The 26,509-nt window shown below is 42.7% G+C and overlaps 1 protein-coding gene across 1 annotated transcript in view; it reads right to left on the bottom strand.

Moving 5' to 3' along the window:
- POU6F2 (POU class 6 homeobox 2) overlaps window positions 1–23,360 on the bottom strand; it is a 558,245-nt gene extending 534,885 nt beyond the window's left edge. The window contains exon 1 of the mRNA XM_066584657.1: window positions 23,271–23,360. Within this exon, the coding sequence (XP_066440754.1) occupies window positions 23,271–23,336 (66 nt within the window). The 5' untranslated portion in view covers window positions 23,337–23,360. The remainder of the gene's footprint in view (window positions 1–23,270) is intronic.
- Between the last annotated feature and the right edge of the window lie 3,149 nt (window positions 23,361–26,509).

A 26,509-nucleotide genomic window follows, 5' to 3' on the forward strand; every position in this document is an offset into this window, starting at 1 on the left:
CCATACGGACCCCAACAATTTGACTGCGTTGGAATTCTGTCAGCTCTATCATGATTCCCACAGAACTGCGCAGGATGTCGTCTCAAAGACAAATGATGGTTAACATGTGTTGGGGCTGTTATACAGATCATTGCATCATGCAACAACTACAGCACCACCTACTAACTCTGTTGTAGTACATATCCATGGTTCCCAGACCATTAGGAGGGATCCACATGGGATTTTATTCATTAGCCCTAAGCTGCTCTTTTGATATAGTTAAAATTTACTGGTAGTGTTGTAAAATATGATTTATAATCCCATGTAATGTAGGCATGCATTTCATGCAGTGTTTCCATATTTTTGTCCAATTATGAGCATCAGCCATTTTAATTTACAGCAATGATTAGACCCTAGGGAAAGTGAGCAGTATTTTTGAGTGATACGTTTTATTTCCTGCTGAACCATACGGATGGCTGGGTAAGCATCTGGTGCAAGCAACATGGAGCCATATCCCATATGTGTACCATTAGGATCAACAGGCCGGTGATGGTAGAGTAATGGGAGCATTTTCCTAGCATGGTCTAGGACCATAGGTCATCATATAATGAAAATACACCGTTTCGAGTCATATGAGTTTTTTTCAGGTACTTGAGTTGAAACATTGTATTTTAATCCTTTAGAGGAATGAAAGATCTTTTCATTGCACCTCGGATGCTGCCACTTCCAGTTCTTACATTGGTACTGCATTTGGGGTCTCTGCTGGATCAGACCTATTAAGGTGGCTGTGCATAAGCCTGTCCAGCTGAATACAGCTTGAAAAGTGTGCTGTTGGCACGTCTCCTCTTGCTACATGATCTCAGATCCCTAGGGAGTGGTTGGAGGAGTCAAACTGCCTTGGCTCCCAAACTCACCAGAATGTAACCCCATTGAACATGTTTGGGATATGGTGGAAATGGCTATAAGATCTTCTCCCACTTATCCACAAAGTGTGCACCAACTGACAGAGCTACTGTAGCGGGTATGAGACGAGTTGAGTATGAAGGATGTTCACCACCTTGAGGAATCTGTTCCCTGACAATTCAAAGCCGTGTTCATCCAAAAAAGGTGGACCCATCGGTTTATGCGTAGCTGTTCCTAATGCAGTGATTGTTCAGGATTAGAGATGAACGAGCATACTCGCTAAGGACAATTAATTGATCGAGCATTGTCTTTAGCGAGTATCTCCCCGCTCGGAAGAAAAGGTTCAGCTGCCGGCGTGGATGACAGGTGAGTTACGGCCATGAGCAGGGGGGAGCAGGAAAGAGAGAGGGAGAGAGAGATCTCCCCTCCATTCCTCCCCACTCTCCCCCGCCGCTCCCCACCCGCCACCAGCAGCCGAATCTTTGCTCCTGAGCGGGCAGGTACTCGCTAAGGGCAATGCTCGATCAATTAATTGTCCTTAGCGAGTATGCTCGCTCATCTCTATTCAGGATAGATTCATTTGTAGAGTTGGCAGAATATTTTACCAAAGAGACCTCTTCCATATTAGGACATCCATAAGATACAGTAACCAACTTTCATTATGCTAGGGGGTTTAACCTTTGTAACTTACTCCTCTCCAAACTAATAATTGGGGTTGGGAATGTGTTCCAGACCGGCACTTGGACTGCAGGCCAATGAGCAGCATGTATGTCTCGGTTTATATACAGCTTGCTATCAGGGTTTATGGGGTTACTCCTGAGGTACCATTACACCCACAAGTCCTAATCTAAGACAATTTATCTGTTGACAGATCCCCTTAAAATTACGTTTTTTGCTGATAAGTGTAAAAAAAACAATTAAATTCACTAAACATTTTCGGGAATGAATACTTTTAATGGCGGCTAATGTTGTTGGTCTTAATGTTTAATATTGCTAATATAAGGAATAACATTGTATCTCAAGTTCAACTAGCTGGAAAGGCATTGTACAGTTGCTCATACACACACTTCACCCAACAAACTATTCTTGAATTACTTCAATTCAACCACAATCATGTCAAATCTGGCTCTAAGATTAAGTTTTCTGGCTTTGAATTTAATAGCGCAGCCCTAAGGATATAAGATCCACATTGGAACATTCTGCAAAAAAATAGGTAAGAAAAACGAAGAAGCTAAAATTGTTTCACCTTTGAGACCACTGCTTTTCCAGACCTCGATGATAAATCATCATGAATGACACTAACCGAAATGAGTCTGATATTCTTTTGTATATTTGTCAACATTTTAAAGCATTCTACATCTAACAGAACTTTCTGAGTGTTCCTTGAAAAGATTGAATGGCCTTTCGTTGGTTGATATTTCACATCATTTGATTCCTACCATCCAGCACTTCTGAAAGTTTGTATCTCTCTTGGCCTTAGAAGAATAGATACACTGTTTACAGGCTAGTGGTAATGGCACCGGATTCTTCCCTCCACATTCCCTCATGCAATTCTCCAGACTATGCAGACACAAAAGGAATACACTTTACAAATGAAAGCATTATTCTATGTGCTCAGAAACTGACCATAAACTCAAGAATAAAAACTGGCTTGAGATTAAAACTTTCCTGAGAGGTTTCACCAAGTCCTCAACATCAAACTTTGTTACAAAGTAACATAAACACTGTAAGTATGCATACATTTAAGAGTTAGGGCTCTCTCACACAAACATATGCCACCGCACACTGGGCACACGGGTTTTGCACACGTCATATACAGTACCAATTTTCACATTGATTTTCCGTTGTGCCTCTCACATACAGAGCGTCATGCATGTGCGTATTTGGTGTGTGCTGAATATTACACACATGTGAGAAATATGAGTGTAATATGCAGGACGCATACGCCCGTGTGAGTGAGCCCCTGGTAATAATGGCGCACTGTCCCAGCAATGCACTAGTCTCTTCCTTAGTACAGTTCACAAGCCCTGTGGAAGAATATGTTGTGGACCGTTATTATACACCTCATTGCCAATCAGAAAAGTAAAACGAAAATGATCGATGAGCTCCAATGAGTTGGACTCCGAAGCCTCGGCCACTTGTTCTAACACATTCGAACAAGTAGGAAAAATTTGAACGTTAGATTAACGCATGTTGGCGATATATGGCTGGAAAATGTACTATACTAATATACACTGTATGGCCAGAAGTACATGGACTCCTGATCATCACATCGATGAGTTCTTGTTGGGCATCCCATTCCAAACCCATGGGCTTTCATATAGAGTTGGGCCTTCTTCTGCAGCTTTCACAGCATCTACTCTTCTGGGAATTTTACACAAGATTTTGGAGTATTTTCATTGGAATTTGTGCCCATTTATCCCAAAGAGCATCTGTGATATTAGGCAAGAATTTTGGATGAAAATGTCTGGCTTGCAATTGGTGCTTCAATTCAGCTTAAATGTGCTCAATGCAGTTAGGCTCAGGGCTCTGTGTAAGGGAGGACTCTTTCACACGGTCGTATTTGTGTGCGTATTTGTATGTGTAAAACTAACATTTGCAATGTGCAGAGTATATAACCCATTGATTTTAATGGGTTCATTCGCATTTTTGTATTTTGTGTGCACATTTTGATCGTGCAAGAGAAAAAACGCAGCATGCACTATTTTCCTGCACATTTGCGCATCAGAGGTCCCCATAGAAGTCAATGGGTGTGCAAAGTTCTAAGCATACTATTTTCTGAAATGTCCTTGTATGCTGCAACAGTAATGTTAACCTTCACTAAAAATAAGGGACCTAGTCAAAACCCTGAAAAACAGCTCCATACCACTAGCCCTTCGCCACCAAATTTTACAGGAGGCACTTTTTCCCCAAAACCCAGATTTATCTAGAAGACTACCAAATAGTGAAACAAAGTTCTAGGAATGCCTAGATTGATATATATTGACACAAACCCATAGTGTTGGCAAAGATGAAACACATATATACTATTCATGGAGAAAACAGCAGATTCTGCTCCCTAACTCTCTGTAGCACATACACAGAAATAACATCATGGAGGACAGTGTACAGTAGGATTGAGCAGTGTGGATGTAATACCAGTAGCAGTCAGCCACAGTAAATCACTTGCTACTAGCTGCAGCTATGTCCATGTGAGTCTCTCTGCTGTTACCAGACATGAACTTCACTTGGCAAGAGGCAGTGATCAGCAGATTGGAAGAAATGATGACCCCTAGAGGCAGGCACTGTAGAGGGATTTTTTTCAGCATAAAAACATAATTTTAAATTGGAAGGGTTTTCCGAATAATTACTTTTATATAGCCTCTCATACCCAAAACTATATAGTAGAAATATATCACTGTGGCGCCGGCTTGTTGACATCCAATAAACCTATCATGTGGGCTTCTAGTGTGAGTTTACAAGATGTCAATGATGACATCTCTGCTGGCCCCCCATTGGCTGCATCAGTCACATGGGTAAATAAGCCACATTACTGCTACAACCAATGTAAACAGAGACCAGAGCAGCAGCCAGTGGCGGCAAGGATAAAGGGCTTTTTTTTAAATAAGTTATGTATCACCGTAATCTTTGGGGTTCTCAGAAAACCCCTTTAAGTGAGTTTCACTTTTACTACAATATTAGCTATTAGATGAACAGAAATTGTCTGATAAGGCAGTAACTATTTGGGCCCTTGTTCAAGGAAATCATCAATTATCCAGAGTGGACTAAACATGCAAAGAGTATTTCCTGCCCTGCAGCTCCTGCATTGACCGTTCTTGGATGTAATAAGAGAAGCATAGAGTCTAGATCACGTGAGGTCATTATCCCCCTCTACTCTTCCTTAGTCAGACCTTATCTGGAATACTGTGTCCAGTTCTGGGCATTCCACCTTAAAAAACACATAGACAAACTGGAGCAAGTTCAGAGAAGAGTTACCAAGATAGTGAGCGGTCTGCAAATCATGTCCTATGAGGAACGGTTAAAGGATCTGGGAATGTTTAGTTTGCAGAAGAGAAGGCTGAGAGGAGACTTAAAGGGGTTGTCCCGTGAAATCAAGTGGTGTTCAGCACTTCTGTATGGCCATATTAATGCACTTTGTAATATACATCGTGCATTAAATATGAGCCATACAGAAGTTATACACTTACCCCCTCCGGCGCTGGCGTCCCCGTCTCCATGGCTCCGACTAATTTCTGTATCTTGTGCCTTCTTTAGATGCGCTTGCGCGGTTCGGTCTTCTGCTCTATTGAATGGGGCCGCTCCGGCGTGCTCGCGCCGGAGAGCTGGTCTGCACATCGTCATCGTAGCTACGCCTCCGTCACATGGTGCCGATCAGCCAATTAGGTGGCTGTAATTGGCAGTGGAATGCAAGACAGGAGAAGATAATCCACGGTGCACCATGGGAGAAGACCCGCGGTGCACCATGGGAGAAAACCGCGGTGCATCCTTGGGAAAGGACCGGCGGCCATCTTTAAAAGAAGAAAAGAAGAAACTGTCCGAACGGGGATACAGGTAAGCGATTTTTTTTTTTTAAATAACAAAGGGATTGTTTTAACGGGGCACAATGTGGGGGTAGGTAGAAAAAAAATTTTTGGTTTTGCCGCGGGACAACCCCTTTAATAACCGTCTACAAATATCTGAAGGGCTGTCACAGTGCAGAGGGATCAGCCCTATTCTCATCTGCACAAGGAAAGACAAGAAGCAATGGGATGAAACTGAAAGGGAGGAGACACAGATTAGATATTAGTCAGTGAGGGGGATCAATGAGTGGAACAGGTTGCCACTGGAGGTGGGGAGTTCTCCTACAATGGAAGTCTTCAAAGGCTGGACAGACATCTGTCTGGGATGATTTAGTGACCCTGCACTGAGCAGTTGGACCCGATGACCCTGGAGGTCCCTTCCAACTCTACCATTCTCTGATTCTATGAGTTGTGTGGCCTGCCACCAGTTTAATTGAAACATAAGCACAACTGCCTATCTCTGACCACAGATGTAATCATGGATGTCCCTTCACCACTATATCCAGTGATACACCATATGATTGCTGAGTCTTAGTAAACGAAGACCAGCAGCGGGATGCAGGATCACCGGGGATCTATAAGGTCTCTGACACAAATACTATTCAGTCTAATTCTAATTAATCTGTTTATTATTAGAAGTAATTAGTGACAAAGTATTTAATCGTGTCGATTCATGAAGAGGCTATATGGACGTATAGAGGAGCCCTGCGAGACGCTTGTGTTGTTTCCACAAAGCGGCTGATTGTATCTTCAGAATAATGTTGTTTTGGCTTAAAATGTTTTCGATAACAAAGCGAAGGTCTGATGGGACTGCTGACGAGCCGAATGCTTTTTATAAGTCTTCGTGTTTTGCTTAAGGACTTGTGTCACTTTCTAGTGACCTTTGCTGACTGGACTGCAAAGTGCAAGTTTTCATTTCTATTTTCTGGCCAGCAATTTCAATGAAAAGATTGTAAAATTATAGATTTCTGACAACTAGTGTCGTCCATCGCAGTGCGCGCCGCTACACCCTCCTATCACATTATATACAACATTATCACTAACTAATTATTATAATCTGGGAAGGACTCCTATAGCAATCATTTAACCCTTTCCAATCCACCGTCAGACGTCTGAAGACATTATGATTTAAGGCTGTAATTGCGGATGGGCTGCAGGTTAGACGCTTCCATTGACGTCAATAGAGGATGTCCGTATGATTTCCACGGCAAAATAGAGCATGCTGTGATTTTTTCTACCCCTTGCGGAATATGCAATTTGTATCTGTGAGTGTGAAGAAAAAAATCAAAAGTGCATGCCTTTCAACGCCGTGTTTTACCGTGGATCGTCCACACAGATGCCGATCGCGGATTCCGCAATTGGAACCCGCCCGGCCTTAGGGTGAATGCACACAGGCGGATTTGAATTGCAGAATCCGGAGCAGGCGACCACCTCCAGATTCCGCAGCAAATACGCCCTTAGCATGCTATGGTAAAGTGATTCTTCACGCACACGAGCGGAAACCAATTGCGGTTTCCGCTCGCTGATAAAAAATCGCAGCATGCTCCATTTTCCTGCGGTATAGAAGCTTCAATGGAAACTGTCCGACCCACAGCCTGTCCGCCATTGAGATTGTGGATGGGCTGTGGATTCCACGGGAAAAGCGGGAGTTTAAAAATGTGAGCAAAATGAAGATTCAAGAAAGCAGATACATGCGGATGGCGCTGCTGCCAGGGTCAGATCCCGCTGCAAGATTCCAAACAGAGTGCCAGCCTAAATCCAAAATACGCTGGAGTAAGATGCACCAAATTTATTAAGAGGCCCCCTAATAATAATAATAATCTTTATTTGTATGGCGCCAACTTATTCCGCAGCGCTTTCAGGCATGGATAAATGCAAAACAATACAACAATTGCAACAATTACAATGTGAGGTACATTGGGTTACACACAAATGGGTTGGGGGTGGTACAGGAGGTGCAGGGGTGGGGAACACAGGCAATAGGAAGTTTCATGTACAGATCATTTATTAGAAGGCAAACAGGGTGGGGCACCATAGGGAGGGGCAGGGGACTAGGTCAGGAGATTTGGTATGCTAGGTATGCTAGGATCATGGTGTCCCAAAGCACTGCTGTGGCACCAGGAGGCTTGAAGATGGCCCCTAGGTCTGCCAGGTACAGTGGCCTAAGAGCATCAGCCTCTGGATGAGCCTCATAGAAACATATAATACACTGCTATACTGAAGTATAGTATTGTAGTGTATTATATAAATTGTCAAAAGTTGTGAACTTCAAGTCCCCTAGTGGGACAGAGCAAAGCATTAAAAAAAGACTAAATAATAGTAAAAAAATACAAAAAAGAATTTAAAAAACCCACTATTAAAAACCACTAAAAAATGATCATAGATTTGCAATCACTGTATTTATAATAATCTCAGTAAGAAAAGTTAGTACATTATTTAAGGCCTCCTTCCCACGAACGGATTTCCGCCGCGTAATTCGCGGCGAAAATCCGCTGCGTTGCCCGCAGCTATTAGGTTCTATTGAACCTAATAGCACAATGCTCACGATGCGTAATTCCACCGCGGAATTACGCACCGCGATTTCTCCCGTCCTCACCCGCAGCATGCTCTATTTTCTGCGGGTGAGGACGGGCTGTACGCACTGACGGCTTCCATTGCAGTCAATGGAAGCCGTCCGTTCACGCTATCTCCCGCTGTAACCAGCGGGAGATAGCGTGAAAAAACGCTTTCCCGCCCACCGCCGCGCGTCATATGACGCCATATGACGCGGCCGGCCGTGTCACGTGACATGGCTGGTGACGCGGCGGCGGTGGGCGGTGACGGGTGGTGACGCGGCGGCGGTGGGCGGGGAAGCGATTTCACGCTATCTCCCGCAGGTAAGTATAGGGGCTCTGGGGGGCGCCGTGACGGGCTTCACAGCGTAATATTACGCGGCGGAGCCCGTCACGCTCGTGGGAAGGAGGCCTTACTCATATGGTGCAAGTCATGAAGAAATAAAAATAAAAAACATGTCGAAAATGGTAAAGTTTTGCTTATGTTGCCTCACAAAAAAACTGAATAGAAATTTATTGAAAATTATATTAATCATCAAATAGCACAAAAAAAGAACTTGTCCTGAAAAGACCCTCCCATGGCGCTGCACATTCAGAGATTAAAAAAATACAGCTTTTTTTTTTTTTAAGTGTGAAAAAAATTGCAAAAAAACACAGCATCTAAATCTGGTATCGATGTAACCAACTGACCGGCAGGATTAACTTCACATAATGTTTACATCACACAGTGAACACCATTTTAAAAAAAAGGTCAGAATTGAAGATTTTGTTAATCTTGTTTATAAAAAAAATGTAGTAAAAGTGATAAAAAAATGTTATATGTTCCCAAAAATGGGATAAATGTAGACTAGAGTTTCCCACAAAAACAAACAAGCCGTCATAGAGCTCTACCAGTGGAAAAGTACCAATGCTGTGACCCCCGGGGTGCTGCCACACAAAAGCTTTAAAAAAGGTTTTCAGTGTACAAAAATAGCAAAACATAAAAAATACTGTATAAACTTGGCATCAGCTGATTGTAGCGACCGGAGAGGAGCGCTATCACACTATTTACTCTGCATGCTGAATGCCCTAGATGTGAAATCCAAAACCAATAGTGGAATTTTTTCCCAACCCCTCCCCCCCCCCCCCCCCCCCGAAAAAATTTTATAAAAATTCTAGAATCCATTCTTTACATCCCAAAATGATGCATTAAAAGCATAAATTATCACCCCAAAAAACAAGCCCTCACGCGGCTATGCCAGCAGAAAATTAAAAAGTTATGGCTTTAGGAATGCAACAATGAAGAAAACTGGAAATTAGTTGGTCCACAAGGTGCAGACAGCTCTGCTGGTGAGGGGTCAACACAGAAGTGCTGACATTGCTGCAAAGAGTGGGCTACGTTTCCCAAAATGCATTCTCCAAGTTAGAGTACAGAGTGCAAACTACAACTTCATGCATACGCCCCAACGTGCTGCACTTCTTCCTAATATTATACACATATAATAACACCATGCAATACCAATACGATAACACCAAGCATGGGCCAACACTAATGAATTTCACTACTAATACCCCATAATATGCAGAATGCGGCGGTACAATACTGAAATGACAAAGTAACAAAATGCCCAAATGATAATGCCAAGCAGTGCCAATATAATACTGTACATCAAGTATATAAAATTGAATGTATGCGTGTCTGTCTGCGTGTCTGTCTGCGTGTCTGTCTGCGTGTCTGTCTGTTTGTCTGTTTGTCCTTTATGCGCTACTACACCATTCATCCGATCGCCATGAAACTTTGGGAAGTTGTTGAGTACACTCCTGGGAAGATTATAGGCATAGTACATTTATGCTATAATAAATGGTGCGTGTGCGAGCGCCGTCGACAGTTACCCCCCCCCCCCCACGTAGATCGTTCGATTTCCATCACTGCCACTAATTCTCTCACTTCCCGATGTCGTACAAACATGAAATTTGGCACGAGCATTGATTATGTCATAAATAGGAAAAGCTAATGGGTCCCAAGTCGATTATTCAATTGTAAGCACCAAAGAATTAGCGTCCAAATTTTACGTACGGAATCTAATTTTCTCGCTTCCCAATGTCATAGAAACGTGAAATTTGGCACGAGCATTGATTATGTCATAAATAGGAAAAGTTAATGGGTCCCAACTCGATTATTTAATTCTATGCGCAAAAGAATTAGCTTCCAAATTTTACGTACGGAATCTAATTTTCTCACTTCCCAATGTAATAGAAACGTGAAATTTGGCAGGAGCATTGATTATGTCATAAATAGGAAAAGCTAATGGGTCCCAACTCGATTATTTAATTCAATGCGCAAAAGAATTAGCGTCCAAATTTTACGTACGGAATGTAATTTCTCACATAGAAACTTGAAATTTGGCACGAGCATTGATTATGTCATAAATAGGAAAAGCTAATGGGTCCCAACTCGATTATTCAATTCTATGCGCCAAAGAATTAGCGTCCAAATTTTACGTACGGAATCTAATTTTCTCGCTTCCCAATGTCATAGAAACTCGAAATTTGGCACGAGCATTGAATATGTCATAAATAGGAAAAGCTAATCGGTCCCAACTCCATTATTCAATTCTATGCGCAAAAGAATTAGCGTCCAAATTTTACGTACGGAATCGAATTCTCTCGCTTCCCAATGTAATAGAAACTCGAAATTTGACACGAGCATTGATTATGTCATACATAGGAAAAGTTAATGGGTCCCAACTCGATTATTCAATTTTAAGCGCAAAACAATTGGCGTCCGAATTTTACGTACGGAATCGAATTTTCTCGCTTCCCGATGTAATAGAAACTTGAAATTTGGCACGAGCATTGATTATGTCATAAATAGGAAAAGTTAATGGGAAGTTGTTGAGTACACTCCTGGGAAGATTACTGGCATAGTACAACTATCCTACGATAAATGGCGCGCGTGCGAGCGTCGTCGACAGTTATGCCCCTCCAGACAAAGATCGTTTGATTTCCATCTCAAGCACCAAAGCAAAAGGCATTACGAGCAACGGGATGCGTGTTCAACTACAAAATGATGCATCCGCCGAACGTATCACAAGACAATTCCTGGATATTGAGAATGCTGAGGTAAAATGAAAGCTGTGCTGTGATTGGTTGTTATATATTATACCACTGATGTAACATGAAAGCTGTGCTGTGATTGGTTGCTATATATTATACTGCTGAGGTAACATGAAAGCTGTGCTGTGATTGGTTACTATATATTATACCGCTGAGGTAAAATGAATGCTGCGCTGTGATTCGTTGCTATTTTTTATATTGCTGAGGCAGAATAAAAGTTGCGCTGTGATTGGTTATTATTTCTCTTACTGCTGACGTAACATGAAAGCTGCGCTGTGATTGGTTGTTATATTTTATACTGCTGAGGTAACATATAAGCTGCGCTGTGATTGGGTGTTATATATTATAAAGCTGAGGTAACATGAAAGCTGCGCTGTGACTGGTTGTTATATATTATACCACTGAGGTAACATGAAAGCTGCGCTGTGACTGGTTGTTATATATTATACCACTGAGGTAACCTAAAAAAGCTGCGCTGTGATTGGTTGTTATCTAGATATATAAAAACGAATGTATGTCTGTCTGTCTTCGCAGCAACGTGCGACTGGTAAGCTAGTCAAGTATATAAATAGTCCAAATAACACCATCGGTGCCCATATGATGGCGCTATAAGCCAGTCATGAAAACTACTGCTGTGTTTCATGCATTAAACCTGCTATTAAACAAATGTATATATATAAAACAGCAGATACAATGCACTATAATGACTCCCACAGAAAACAGGCCGTTCTGGTTCTTCCTCCCATAGATGCTTCCAGCCAGGTACTGAGGTTAATATTTGTGTGCTGACGGCTGTTTTAGATGAGCGTATAAAAGGACAACCATAAAATGGGTATATATCATGTGTTTTTTATCCGTATTTACCTCCGTATTTTTATTACTTTCTATTGGGCAAATACTGATCCGTATTTAACCTGTTATCTGCCATTGTTCCAAAATTGGAACAGTGGATTCACACAGTTGCAGCCTTGCTTTGGATTTCACAGGTAAAAGGTTAATAAATTCCCCTAGGGCCTCGTTCACCCGAGCGTTGTTGTGTGCGCACCTATGTGCAAAACCACGCGTCTATTAGAACCCTTGGTTTCCTATGGTGTGTTCACATGTCTGTGTTCTACAGGCGTGCAAATTCACGCACCTGCAAAAGATAGGACATGTTTGAACCGCATCGGTCCGTTCTGCACGTAAATATTCCAGTACTGTCACAGTGTCAGTGATGATGGCACTCCCCGCAAGGAGTAAAGAATCCCCTGTCACAGCTGTGGCAGAGGACCACAATGTTCTCCCATCGCTTTCAATAGGGCCACCACTGCTGCCGACGGCCCCATTGAAAGCAATGGGATGCCGGCAACCCCCACAGTGATTTTAAATATAAGCCCTTCCCTGAAAATCATCCCTAGCTTGTGTAAAATAATATATACTCACCAGTCCCCTGCTGTCGTGGCTCGGTGATTTAAAATCACCGCCTCCTTAGAGGACTGTGTCTGATTGGCTGAGCTCTCAGCCAATCAAAGGCAATGCTCAGCCATTCATTGAATGACAGCTAAGTGCTGCCTGTGATCCGCCATTTTGCCGACAAGTGCATGCACTGAAGCTGGGGAAAGGTCTGCGGATAAAGATCCCGTCGGGGGACATTGACGGAGGCCTTAGGTAAGTAATATCACCTCCCCTGATGGATTAGATCCGTGACAGGAGGTGAAACTTTAACTTTTTTCTTCTTCTACGTGATTGCCTTTATCCTTTGGATAGTGGTGATCATGTGACTAAGGACCACATACCGCGGCCCGCATGAAATCTCCAGGCTCTCAGCAAGAACAGGGAGATTTTAAAGTACCCCGGTAATCTGCGGCTTTTATACATTGAGTCCACCATTATGGAGACGGGCGTGTGCGCAGAATCTGGGGTAAGGTCTGCGGATAAAGATACGCAATTTCATCTCCACCCATGGATATGATCTGTGAGAGGAGATCAAACTTAAACTTTTTTTTCACACTTTTGTTTACTTCACATGATCACTGTTATCCGTTGACATTGTCCATTGACATCCGGTGACATCTCCCTGCTCTCGGCTACTCAGACTGGTCGGGAGCAGGGTGAATTTAAAGTTGCCGAGCCTCCCAGCGCAGAAGAGTATTCACCCCGTCCTCTGCGATGTCGCGAGGTGTTCTAGTTCTTCCAGGACCTTACGGTGTTCTAGTCCTGAAGTTTCTATTGGTACCATTTTGGAGTCCATACGACTTTTTGACTTTTTATTACATTTTTTCTTGGACGCCAGGTGGCCCCAAAGTGCAGTCCTGGTGTTGTTTACCTTTTTTTCCTGACAATGTTCACCGTGCGGGGTAAATAATGCTTTACTTTGACAGATCGGACTTTTACGGATGCGGCGATATCAAGTGTATATTTTTGTTTTACTTAGATTCTTTTGAAAGAATCTAAACTTTTATTACCTTTAATTTTTTTTATATTTAATAAAACTTTTTAAAACTAATTTTTACATTTTTTTTTCCAGAGTGGACAAGAACCTGCGATGCTTTGATAGCATTACAGTAGGATGCGATCTGAAGGTAATCTATCAAGCCACACCACAGGCATCATGTGATAGGCAATCCGCAGTGGAAGCCCTGTGGCCTTTCAGAGGCAGGGGGTAGTGCAGAACCCCCAAACACCGATTGGGCATTTAAATGCCGCTGTCGGCATTGATGGCGGCATTTAAAGAGTTAACAGCTCTGATCAGCGGCTTATTGGAGCTGTTGCCCACGATCCCCCTTTGTACATACCATGAACTTACAGGAGTAACTTACGTCCTGTAGCATTAACACGTTTTGGTGTTTTGCTCCCATTTTCAATGTCACCATTTATTATATATTGTGACATTCTATGAAATCCCCAAACCCTGCATTTTTCACACTAGCCTAATGATAGTCTGACATTTCCTATTCTGTAGAGAAAACCTTTCAGTAGTCATCACTGACAGCACAGGCGTAATGGAAGGTGACACCTATATCTATAGGGGAGCTTGAAAGAAAGGGGGTGAAGCAAACCCCGAAGTGTCAGAAGTCCTAGGTGTAAGAAGATACCAGTTTTTAGTTTCCGCATACCTACATATAGCTGACACAGGATCCACCATTCGCAATAGATGATGATCCCTGGCAGAGGTGTAACTGAAGCTCCCGGGCCCCAACACAAAACCTGTAACAGGGCCCCCAACTATAATGCTTTATTCATAGTACTGGGCTCCCTATATCGAGGAGAGAGGCCTTATGGGTCCCTAAGGCTCCTGGGCTCGGGTGCAACCGCATCCCCTATAGTTACGCCCCTGCTCCCATATCATCTCCTCCCTGCATAATCGCCCTGCACAGGTCATAGAGAATGTCTAGAACAGTCTCCCATAGAAGTCAGTGCACTCGGTCACAAGATTTTTTTCCCCCCGTGAATATACATACTGCCCCCTAAAGGAAGGGAAAACGTGAGAAGGGCCCTTTAAAAGTTGTGTTTACTTATTTTTAACTGGGAAGTAACTAGAAATATTCCAGCTTTGTAATTAGTGATCGTTTAGAGTGAGAACAATGTAGCGGGTGATCTATCTGTGCTGCTGTAGCCTCTCCTCTCGCTGCGCCGCGGCACCTTTACATTGTTCTGCAGAACACTTTGCTGGTTTTTATTATTTGTCTGAGTGTAAACAGGTTTCACCCGCAGCCATGTCTGTCAGAGGAACCGCTAAATAATTTAAGGAGAAAATGTGGATTCGAGTTTAAAGAGAAAGAAGCCACATTCAGTGGTAGCAACAGCTGCTTCAGAACTTCTTGTGGGGAAGGTAACTCGGAGTCCCCTACAGCTGCCCAGACTCCAGCACGGCTGTAGGCCGCTTCCACACAGGCGACAAAGTCACACGATTTTCTCGCGATGTGACGACGCTACAAATTGCAATCATGTGAAGCCCATGCTTTCCAATGGGTGCCTTCACATGAACGATGTTTTGTAGACTGGGACATTGTGAGAAAACAGATCCCGTCATGCTCTATACACCCGCGATTTGCGATGTTTTGCAGCCCATGCTTCCCTATGCAGCCTTGCCTTGTGTTACATCGCATTACACACAGTTTTCATGCGGTGCGATGCAACCTTTACAGTAGGAAATCCTACTGTTCCCCCTAAAATGAGCCTAGCTGCATTAAAAACAAACAAAAAAAGATATCACCTAGCAGGCCCTGTCATCTCCGCCGCACTTTGCCTCTGCAGCTCCTGCAGACTTGTCGCCGCTTCCTAGTCAGGAGGTTCAGAAATCCCGCCTCCAGGAAGAGCTGCCTATGATTGGTTCTCGAGCGCCATAGCTCAGCCAATCACTGCAGCGCTCGATGAACCAATCACAGGCATCACATTGAATGGCTGTAATTGGTTCATCGAGTGTTGCAGTGATTGGCTGAGCCACGGCGCTCAAGAACCAATCAGAACCGGCGCTTCCTGGATGGAGGATTTTTTATACCTCCTGACCAGGAAGCGCTGACTAAAGACTGCAGACAAATGTGCCGGAGCTTCAGAGGAGAAGTGCAGCAGATCAGACAGCGCCTGTTAGGTAATGTATTGTTTTCCTTTTGTTTTTAGTGCAGCTAGGGCTTATTTTCGGTGTAAGGCTTATATTTCAAGCCACACTTTCCCCCTGAAAATCACGGCAAAAGAGCACTACAAAATCGGGATATCAATGCGAGGAAATGCAGTGATATCGCACAGAACACAGGTGCGATATCGTTGTTGTCCGTGTGAAAGAGGCCTTAATGACCGGTATTGTATATCGTATTTACCCCAACCACCATCACATACACTGATACAAAGTAACGCTTCCTCTCTTTTAACGCTTTGTAGTTCTTTTACTATTATGGCTCCATATATATGAAGGACTTGGTGGTATTTCTCCTCTTTCCTTCTGCACATAGAAGCATAATGGCTTATTCATAGGTGATTGTTACATCCAGGTTCTATCCGAGGTTCAAACTGACAGAACTTGGACCCCTTAGGGCAGCTTCAGATGACCATTTACACAAATATACTCGCCTCCGCACGACGTATTTGCGTATGAACGTGTATCGGCGCATAGTGCTGTATTTTAATGCATGCATGGCATGTTCACATGCGCGCAAAACACCCGACTCCTAATTTGAAGGGCAATTTAGCCAATTAAAGGTCCAGATGTGTTCTTTTTCCCGTTTTGTGCAGCATATTGCACATTTGTAAGGGTATTGACTGCAGATTTGTGCACCTCCTATAGACTTCTATGGGGCCCTAATGTGCAGAAAAATAGAGCAGGTCCTACTTTTTTGTGCGCACAAAAAGCCTTCATGATAACGAACCCTTCTAAATCAAAGGCTTCTATTCTTTACATCGGGCACACAAACATTTTACACATGCAAAAACACATGCAAATATGTCGCCTGCAGAAGCCCTTAAAGTCACTATTCACCTGTGTGATCTGTATTCACAGACTGCTGTACCGTGTTAAACATCACCGGACGTCCTCCTGCGGTGCGATTCGCCGACCACATCACCCATTCAATATGTGGGGAACAGGTGGAATGCACTCGCATACTTTGTGAGTGCGTTCCATTTATTTCACACCCCAATGGGCGTTTAAATGACATCAATTGGCCCGTGCTCTGTTTTTTTCACGCGGTTCGTACAAGCCTGACACGCGTGTTAACATGCGCACAGATTCACAGTGAAATCAGTCAGTTCTCCACTGACCAGCATGGTGCTCGCCCGTGTGCATAAGGGGCGAAGAAACATCCGAGACAAACCAGCAATACGGATCTATAGAAGCAGCGAGCCTTTGTGGCGCTCACAGAAGTCTACGTTGTCTTCATATCTTTTTGCCATCTGCTTTTTTAATGGATCTGTTTTTTTTTTTCCACATAACTCAAACTTTTACCAAAATGCCTCACTTTGCATCAATCTCCCCATGATGGAGGCGGGACAACGCTGCGGCTACCTACTTCAGGCTGAGCGGGAGACTTCAGGGCTCGGTCAGACGGGCGTTTTTTGCTGCGCATGTTTTTTGTGTTTGCCATTTGCATCTATATAGAACCAATGCTTTTCAATGGCAGCGGTCACATGTCCGATTTTTACGGCTCGGTCTGAGGAGCGTTGTTTACTCGCTGCCAACGTTTCTATAGGAACTATTGGTTCTAATACCCGCGATTTTTTCACTTGCCTATTCTGCGTGAAAACGACACCCGTGTAAAAACATTTCACGCAGACCAGAATTTTGCCGCAGAACATACTGCAGCGCACAGCTGAAGCGTCCACTGCAGAGGTCCGCACCCAAATCCACAGGTCCCTGTGTGCAGTTTGATGTGGAAGTGCAGGCAACATTCAGCCATTTTCCACGTCGCATCAGAATCTGCGTGGAGCTGCGCAGAGTTTGCTGTGAATTTCCCACATGCTGCAGTGAGTCCTGCAACCAAATTCCGCCCGTGTGAAAGGCCCCTTAAAGAAATGCTCCAATCAATATCCCATTATTGCCTAAAAGAATTGCTGACAACTTCTTATATATTAATGTTGCTTCCCGTCTAGAAGGGTTTGCTTTGCAGAATAGCAGAATTTTGCATTGCAAGTAGCAGCACATTTTTAGCGCGCACTGGAGTCTGTTCTCTGTGACAGTGTCAAAACAATGCTTCATCTCAAGTTGTGTGATCATCCATTTGCATATTACTAAATGGCTTGAATTTGGAATCACTAATAAGCGTCGGTTTCAGTTTGCTGTCATTACATGTTTAATGGGACGCGGTTAGTTTCGGAGGTAGAAGCGTGATATATTGTTGCTACGAGTATCCGTGTGGGGAGCCACCGCGGCGCCCAACCGCTGTGCTACATTGACGATTTAACACAAACTAACAGATTTCATAGACAATGAAAGGTCGGACATGTGACTGAGGGCTCTTTCTCACGAGCAAATATAGGGCGACGGCGTTTTTATGTTTTCACACCCGCTCCGCATAAGTGCCTAAATGGGCATTTTTCGGCCATCCCGGACAGCGTTTTCTCACCCATTCACACAATCATGAGCATCGTTTTTAGCGAAAAAATACGCGATTCGGGAAATAATTGCGCATGTGTATGACCATATTGAAAAGATACTTGTTCACACTCGGGCATCCAGCAGTAAACAGATCTCACGCGATTCTCTCCGCTGTGTGAAAGCGGCCTCAGTCCACCATCGCGTGTGACGTATCGCTGCCGGCTTTCTACAGTGGAAAACCCACAGCAAATATGTACCAAATTCTCAGTGGCCAAACGCGAACCTAAATAGTGCCGATTTATGTGCTTTTTTAAATTGCGGATCTGCTGCTGGATTTAACCCCTTGTGTTCCAAGGACTGAATCCTGCAGCATAAACAGACATGATGTGCATTCAGAATTCACAGCATTTTTCTAAACTTGTTGCAGAAATGTTCTGCAGCGGATGAAGGAGATTGTTTTAAATCCCCTCTACATGGCTTGTGCTTTAATGCTGCGCAATCCCCGCAGTAGTTCCAGCAGCGGAAGGTCTGCATCATTTCTGCCATGTGTGAAGGCGGCCTAGGAGGATGCATGGTGGATTTGCTTGTGGATTTGCCACTATTGAACAGTTTAGAGCATATATATATATACTCATCTTCTCCATCGTCTCCCCAATTCCTTGAAGAATCTTGCCTGTTTCAATGGGCCTGCCTGGCCTCTAGTCATGATGTCTTGTCCCATGTCACTACTGCAGCCTGTGATTGGCTGTGACTAAGGGCGAAAACACATTGGGCGCATGCGCTAATATGCTCGTGTTTTGCAGTAAGCTCACCCTTGCGCAATTTTTCTTGCGCAGAGAACGCTGGCCTGCGCAGATACTGTGCATATTTGTGCAGGCGCCGCTCGTTCACACGGGCGGGGGAATCACCCCCCTGATTTTACAGTATAATTAGCCTAACAAAGCGCCGTGATCATGGGTATACACAGCGTTTAACATATACCCGCACGTGCAGATAGACCTCCGATAGACCTTTATGGGCTCTTTGGTGCACAAATACGCACAATATACAGCAGGTCCGGCAGGCACAAAAAAAAGAATAGAGAATGAACCCATTGAAACCAATGAGTTCTATCATCCGTGTTTGGTGGGTGGGATTTTCCTGCAACCAAAAACACGTTCGTCTGTCAAAGCCCCTAGCTCGTACCATAAGGCCGCATTCCACGAACATATACGTATTTGCATGCACATGAGCACAGTATCCTTGAGGAACGAACGTTGCGTTTTTGAGCGTGAATCAGCGTATTTTACTGTACTTTTTCCTGCAGAATTACGCAGTGTTGCACGCATCTCCTAGTGCATTTTGCGCGCATCTGCGCATCCCCATTGACTTCTTTCGATGCACAAATACGCAGGAAAATAACGTGTGCTGCGACTAAAATGCGCAGGAATAATACGCGCATTGTGAACCAACCTATTGAATGGCTTCTATTCACTGCATCTTGCTAATTTTGCACAAATACACCGGTGTGAACACAACTGAGTGTAACTAATTGTACTCCCAAATAAATGAGACTTCTCGCATCCATCTCCCTCCAATCACACGCATTATATACAGAGGACACCTAGTTTACATCTGATACAAGAGGCATCATCTTCCCAGCTTTCATCCCCCTTTACCTAATTCACCTCATCTGCTTCTCTCACCAGTTAATTTAATATCCTTTGTTCCATTCCATTCTCCAAAAGCCAGTGAACATAGAAATGTGCAGCCAGCAGAGGCCCTAAAGGCCTCGGGATCAAGATGGCAGGCTGCGGCGTCCCTGGGGAATTAGGAGCCAGAAGGGTGATTGGACACAGTGACCTGTCTGCACGAGATGAGAGAAAAACAGGAGGGCTGTAAGGCTGATGAAGTAACCTGTCACTCAAAGGACCAGGTCCCTCCATGGGAGAGGCAGGAGGAACCAAAGGGGGAGAAATGGAAAGGTTCTTTAGCATTCTCCTTCCTTTTATCTCATCTTCCTATTCTGCAGATTCATTTCAGTGTTTGTTGATCTTTGTTGCATTTCCTTTATAAGCATATACATGCATTTTTGTAAATATTTGCTTTTCAGTATCTTCTTGGACTCTTTATTAGGATTTTATTGTTTTTATCATTTTATCAATGTTATAAATCTAGAAAAAAAATAAAAAACATGATTTTTGTTATTTTTCTTGCTGGTAACAAATGTATTGCTGATTCACATAGTAATTGTCACCTACCGTGTTTCCCCGAAAATAAGACAGTGTCTTATATTAATTTTTGCTCAAAAAGGTTTAACTTTTTTACATGTATAGCTGCCTGGACACTATTTAAATTGACTTTTTAAATTAAATGTTAGCAGGGCTTAATTTTGGAGTAGGGCTTATATTTCAAGCATCCTCAAAAAGCCTGAAAAATCATTTTGCATCCTCAAAAATTCTGGAAATTCATGCTATGTCTTATTTTTCAGGGTATGTCTTATTTTCAGGGAAACAGGGTACTTAATATAAGCTGGAATGACGAGTCAAAGTTTGTCAGTAATAAATCTAACCTTTCTGACATTAGATGCACCCTTTCCCCATTGCACATAGGGGGTTCCTGTAAATGTAATCGCTAGCTCTACACCTTGTATTGTAACTGGACCGACTGTGCAATGAGAAAATTATACATTGTTATCTTCCCATCTAGTTCTGCACAGAAAATGTAACTTTTAGCTTGTTCATATGAAGCTGTAATAAATAATTCTGACATGGAGGGGAAGCATGATATTGTATTAAATAGCTCATTAGAGTATATATATATATGTGTTGGATGTAAAACAAGTCTGAATAATCCATGAATTTGTGTCACTTGTATTCTAGACAGTCAGTATTAATTCTTACATTCAGTTAAGGGGGGATTTTCCCCACTGGCATTAATGCTGTCATTACACAAGGTGATCTAACTCAATGTAAAATACACTTATATGCACACAAACATATATATATATATATATATATATATATATATATATATATATATATATATATATATATATTCTTCCTATGCAGCAACCATAGTGTACATTCCCAATGCTCCAAAGTCCATCCAAAATTGTTCCCAACTCAATTCCATAGAAAAAAGTCTCCAAGCCATGTGACCAGAAGAGCAAAGTATCAGTCCTAGGTATGAGATTAGCATGAGGAAACTTTGGGTTTTACTCTTTACTAAGGACCCTATAAGACCTGTAACAATCTTCATGGACTACATAACCCTGTTGGCCCCGTCCTATATATTTTTAATACTGTATTAACACTCTGGATCAATGGAATTTGCACTCATCCTTAAAACTTCCATATACTTCCCTTACAAAGTCATGCAGTAATCTGGGCAGGCAGGGGGGATTTCCTTTGTGTTTACTGTACATTATTAGTCGGGTAACCTCCAGAACTTTAGCTCTATTTCTGATACTGTTGCACCATTAACGGATGACTGTTTTCAGACGGTTAGTTATTCACAAGAGGCATTCGGTTATGTGACATGTTTTGCATCTGAGTTAAACCTAAAAAGTACGATCTAAACTAAATGTGCTGTAAAGTATCATACAAAGCAGCTTATTAGACCCCCTCTTACTGATATCGCTCTACACAGGTGATGGGCATCAGTCCAGAGCCCTTCATTGCAATACACTGCGGTCCGGTGTTATAAAGTTTACAGTCCATTAAACAGTATAGAAGAATGTACAGCAATTCAGCCTCCTAACTTGTACCATCAAATAAAGCGAGATTATAATATTATGTAGACTCTTCCAAATAAAAGACATTTGGGACCGTATTTGTGACGCATAAAATAGAAATATAAAATGGAGAAAAAAAATCCGCTTTTTCTTAAATAGCCCTGATAACCACATAATTGCTGCAGCTTTCAGTACATATAAATCAAATGCATTCAGGATGTGGTTTTATGCCAATTTGTCACAATTTTTGACAATAATTGTAATAAGCTACAACAGGGGAATTCACACTCGTAGCCACCATTAGTAAACATTAGCTTCTTCCAACCTGAGAAAATCTATTATTGTACAGCTGCCCAATTCATCTCCCATAAAGTACTATAAAAACCATCATGAAAACTCATAATAAGCCGCAGTAACTGGAAAATTGATTTCTAAATATTGTTTTAAATTCTTCAAACTTGCTACAACAATTGACAAAGAAGCAGATTCTGTTCTCCGAGGTGCTGATTTATCATTTACTACTCTATGAAAGCATCCCAAATCAAAGGATTGCAATATATACTTTTTTATCCATGGAGGTATATATATATATATATAAGCAGACACAAAGGAAAAGAGAAACATCATACATTACACTTATCAGAAATATCTCTGAAGTAAGACAAGGACTCACTGACCCATTCGGAAGACAAAAGACGGCGAAATGGTAAAGCTTTAAAAATCAGCTGGTGAGGCCTCTGAGAGATATTCATCCGGCATTTCATCACAGCAGAGCCAGACCTGTTCACCTCCCTGGATACGGGGAGGAGAGAACTAAATAGAGCTGTTTATTAAAGCTGTTGTGCTGGATCGCATTAGGAGGCTTCAGCAGACCACCTGGACCTCTCAGATTCTAGCAGGGCTTCATTCGCCTGCCACCCCCCTTTTACAACAGCAGAGGACCACTTGCTATAATAAGTACAATCACATGCCACTGGTTTATATACTCTGCGTATGTATATATATATATATATATATATATATATATATATATATGCTCATGTAATATATATATATAGTAAACATGTTTATGTATTCTTCACTGGGAATAAACATTCTTACAATATAAATAAGAGGCGAACATATTTATTTTTCAATATTTTATTCTCTTCTGCAGTGAAGTATCAGTCCTAATCCAAGGAGCGATAGATATGATAATATGATATATAACATTCCAAGTACATTTTACTATCACTTCTTCCAGTTTGCATTTGTTTGTACAAGCACTGGAATGTATTGTAATACGATTTTTAAATGAAAGGTCTATAAGTGCATGTCAAGTTTCCAGCCTCCGGGCGGTCAAAGATACAGAAAAATGGTGGTAAATATAAATGACATGAATCAGAAGGAGCAAGCTGGGTAAGGCTGGGAATAAGAAAGAAATACATAAAAAGGTAGTTGAGAAATGGCTGCCACGATACCTGACCAATTACAGCTTGCATGGTCCCCGTGTCCTGCTGCTGAGCTGAAAGATCACAATCCGTCATATGTAGTCTTTGAAAGCTAGAATGGGGGCTTTCTGGCACGCATCTGTCAATCAACTTCTGCACTCACAACCATCAGTGAAAGCAAAAAGGGGAAAAGTCAAGCTAGCCCAACAAATAGGATGAAACAGTCATGTGACCTTCAGCGTGCGCACACGCACGCACGTACACGGGCTTACACTAGCAGCACAACACATGAATATGCTGGAGACATGAAATGACATTGACAAATACCCAATACAAACTAAATAAAGTGAGACAGGAAGGCTCCCGGACCACCGACAAAACATGGTAAACTGCGACGGCTCATAAAATACTCAGGCTTTCTTTTTCCTGTTTATATACAAACTTTCCGAAAGGGGCATTTTTTTTTTTTACTGAAAAGAGAAAATGTTATTTAAAGCAGAGATATGACAAATCTCCCAGTTCTCTGCTTCCCCCTCTTGAAATAGCAGAGCAGTTTAAGTGCTCCATTCTGTAATGTGCCCATGTCAAAGGGAAAAAAAAGAGAAAAATCAATGTGATGCTTCTCCCACAAAGTGCAAAATGAAATGCGGACAAAGCGTTTCATAATCCGGCTCCCTTATGAGTTGAAATGTCTCAGTTAGGATTGCGTATTGGAGCAGTGATCGAAAATTAAAGCTCATAACGTGCGAGGAAGAATTACTGCGGGTGTGAGGGCGACCGGCGCATTCAGGGGATTTATCACCATTTCCTAGAATTACGGACTCAAACACAAGGCGGACATTTTTTTGCTTTTCTTCTCTGTAATTATTTATTTTATTTTTGGAGAATGGGGCGGTGAAATCTTTAAAAATGGTTGTCATTTCAGGCTCGTTTCACTGTTTAGCGACCACTTAACAATTTTGCATAGTTTCACGATTGTGTATTAAAAAACCTGCAAAAACGTAGTTTTAGGAAACTCAATATGGGCTTAAATAACAAAATATATTGTACCGTACCAGGGTCGGACTGGGATACCTAGGGCCCACCAACAGAATTCACTTTAGGGCCCGCCCTACAGTTCCATATACATTAGGGCAGTGTTCCCCAACTCCAGTCCTCATGGAGCCCCAACAGGGCATGTTTTCAGGATTTCCTCAGTATTGCACAGGTGATGTAATTATTGTCAGTGCCTCAGACATTGCCACAGGTGTTGTTACTATAGGAGATCCTGAAAACATGACCTGTTGTGGTCCCTGAGGACTGGAGTTGGGGACCCCTACATTAGGTCACACAACATTTTGCCTTACACTTGTGATGCCATCACGGTCAGCTTTTCTCTGCCCTGCTGGGTTCTGGCACCAGCCCTGCTGCTAATAAGTTTACATGCCTGGTGCCTCCAGCAGGTGTATACTGCCTGGTGCCTGTATATAGCAGTATACAGCAGGTGCATACTGTTTACTGTCTGCTGCAGATCTTCACCATAGGCGAATGCCGCTACCCGCTGCCCACAAAGCAGACTTTCTCACTCAATAGCAGTTAAGTAGCGGAGGGGGCAGGGCATGAGATGTTAAGCAGATGGGCCCCATTGCGGGAAGAAATGGGCCTCCCTCGCTGATAGCACCTACTGTCTGCCATAGGCATATCAGGCACCGCTTGGGAGGAAGGAACAGAGTGGCGCACAGTGATTTTGTAACAAGGTTTACTTCTATGCTCACGGTCCTACCAGGGCATCCACCGGCTCCTCGATGGGCCGGGCCGATCCTGCACAGTTCTTACCTTTGAAGTCTATACTCACCTCCATATCACCAATTTCATACAGAAACATATAGAGGAATTTTCTGCCGGAATTCCATGGCATTCTTCACCGGATGCTGTACGTATGAAGGTACAGATAATGTGCTACAAGCATTGCTTCTAGGAAAGCATATTTCCATATACAGAACTGTGCAAAAGATTTCGGCAGGTGGGGAAAAAGTCGGCAAAGTAAGAAAACTTTCCAAAATAGAAGTGTTAATAGTTTATTTTTAACAATCAACAAAATGCAAAATGAATGAACAAAAGAGAAATGTAAGAATCCCATCGATTTGGAGTGACTGAGCTTTACCTTCCAAAGAGCATCAGTTCTTCTACCTACTCTTGCACACAGTTTTTGAAAAAACTTGGCAGGGAGGTTGTACCAAATATCTAAGCACAGATCTTCTGTGGATGTTGGCTTGCTCAAATCCTTCTGTCCCTTTATGTAATCCCAGACAAACTGTCTGCGGGGGCCATATCATTACTTCCAGGACTCTTTGTTCTTCCTTATGGCGTATTCCAACGTGCATATATCGGCCGGGTTTTCATGTGACTAATGTCTATAGACCCCTGTTAGCACTGTGTGGCTAATGTCTATAGATCGCTGTTAGCACTGTGTGACTAATGTCTATAGACCTCTGTTAGCACTGTGTGACTAATGTCTATAGATCGCTGTTAGCACTGTGTGACTAATGTCTATAGACCCCTGTTAGCACTGTGTGGCTAATGTCTATAGACCCCTGTTAGCACTGTGTGACTAATGTCTATAGACCCCTGTTAGCACTGTGTGACTAATGTCTATAGATCCTTGTTAGCACTGTGTGGCTAATGTCTATAGATCCTTGTTAGCACTGTGTGACTAATGTCTATAGACCCCTGTTAGCACTGTGTGACTAATCTCTATAGACCCCTGTTAGCACTGTGTGGCTAATGTCTATAGACCCCTGTTAGCACTGTGTGACTAATGTCTATAGACCCCTGTTAGCACTGTGTGACTAATGTCTATAGATCCTTGTTAGCACTGTGTGACTAATGTCTATAGACCCCTGTTAGCACTGTGTGACTAATGTCTATAGACCCCTGTTAGCACTGTGTGACTAATGTCTATAGACCCCTGTTAGCACTGTGTGACTAATGTCTATAGACCCCTGTTAGCACTGTGTGACTAATGTCTATAGATCCTTGTTAGCACTGTGTGACTAATGTCTATAGACCCCTGTTAGCACTGTGTGACTAATGTCTATAGACCCCTGTTAGCACTGTGTGACTAATGTCTATAGATCCCTGTTAGCACTGTGTGACTAATGTCTATAGATCCTTGTTAGCACTGTGTGACTAATGTCTATAGACCCTTGTTAGCACTGTGTGACTAATGTCTATAGACCCCTGTTAGCACTGTGTGGCTAATGTCTATAGACCCCTGTTAGCACTGTGTG

Source organism: Eleutherodactylus coqui, chromosome 12, assembly GCF_035609145.1.
Source record: "Eleutherodactylus coqui strain aEleCoq1 chromosome 12, aEleCoq1.hap1, whole genome shotgun sequence".
Classification (NCBI taxonomy): domain Eukaryota; kingdom Metazoa; phylum Chordata; class Amphibia; order Anura; family Eleutherodactylidae; genus Eleutherodactylus; species Eleutherodactylus coqui.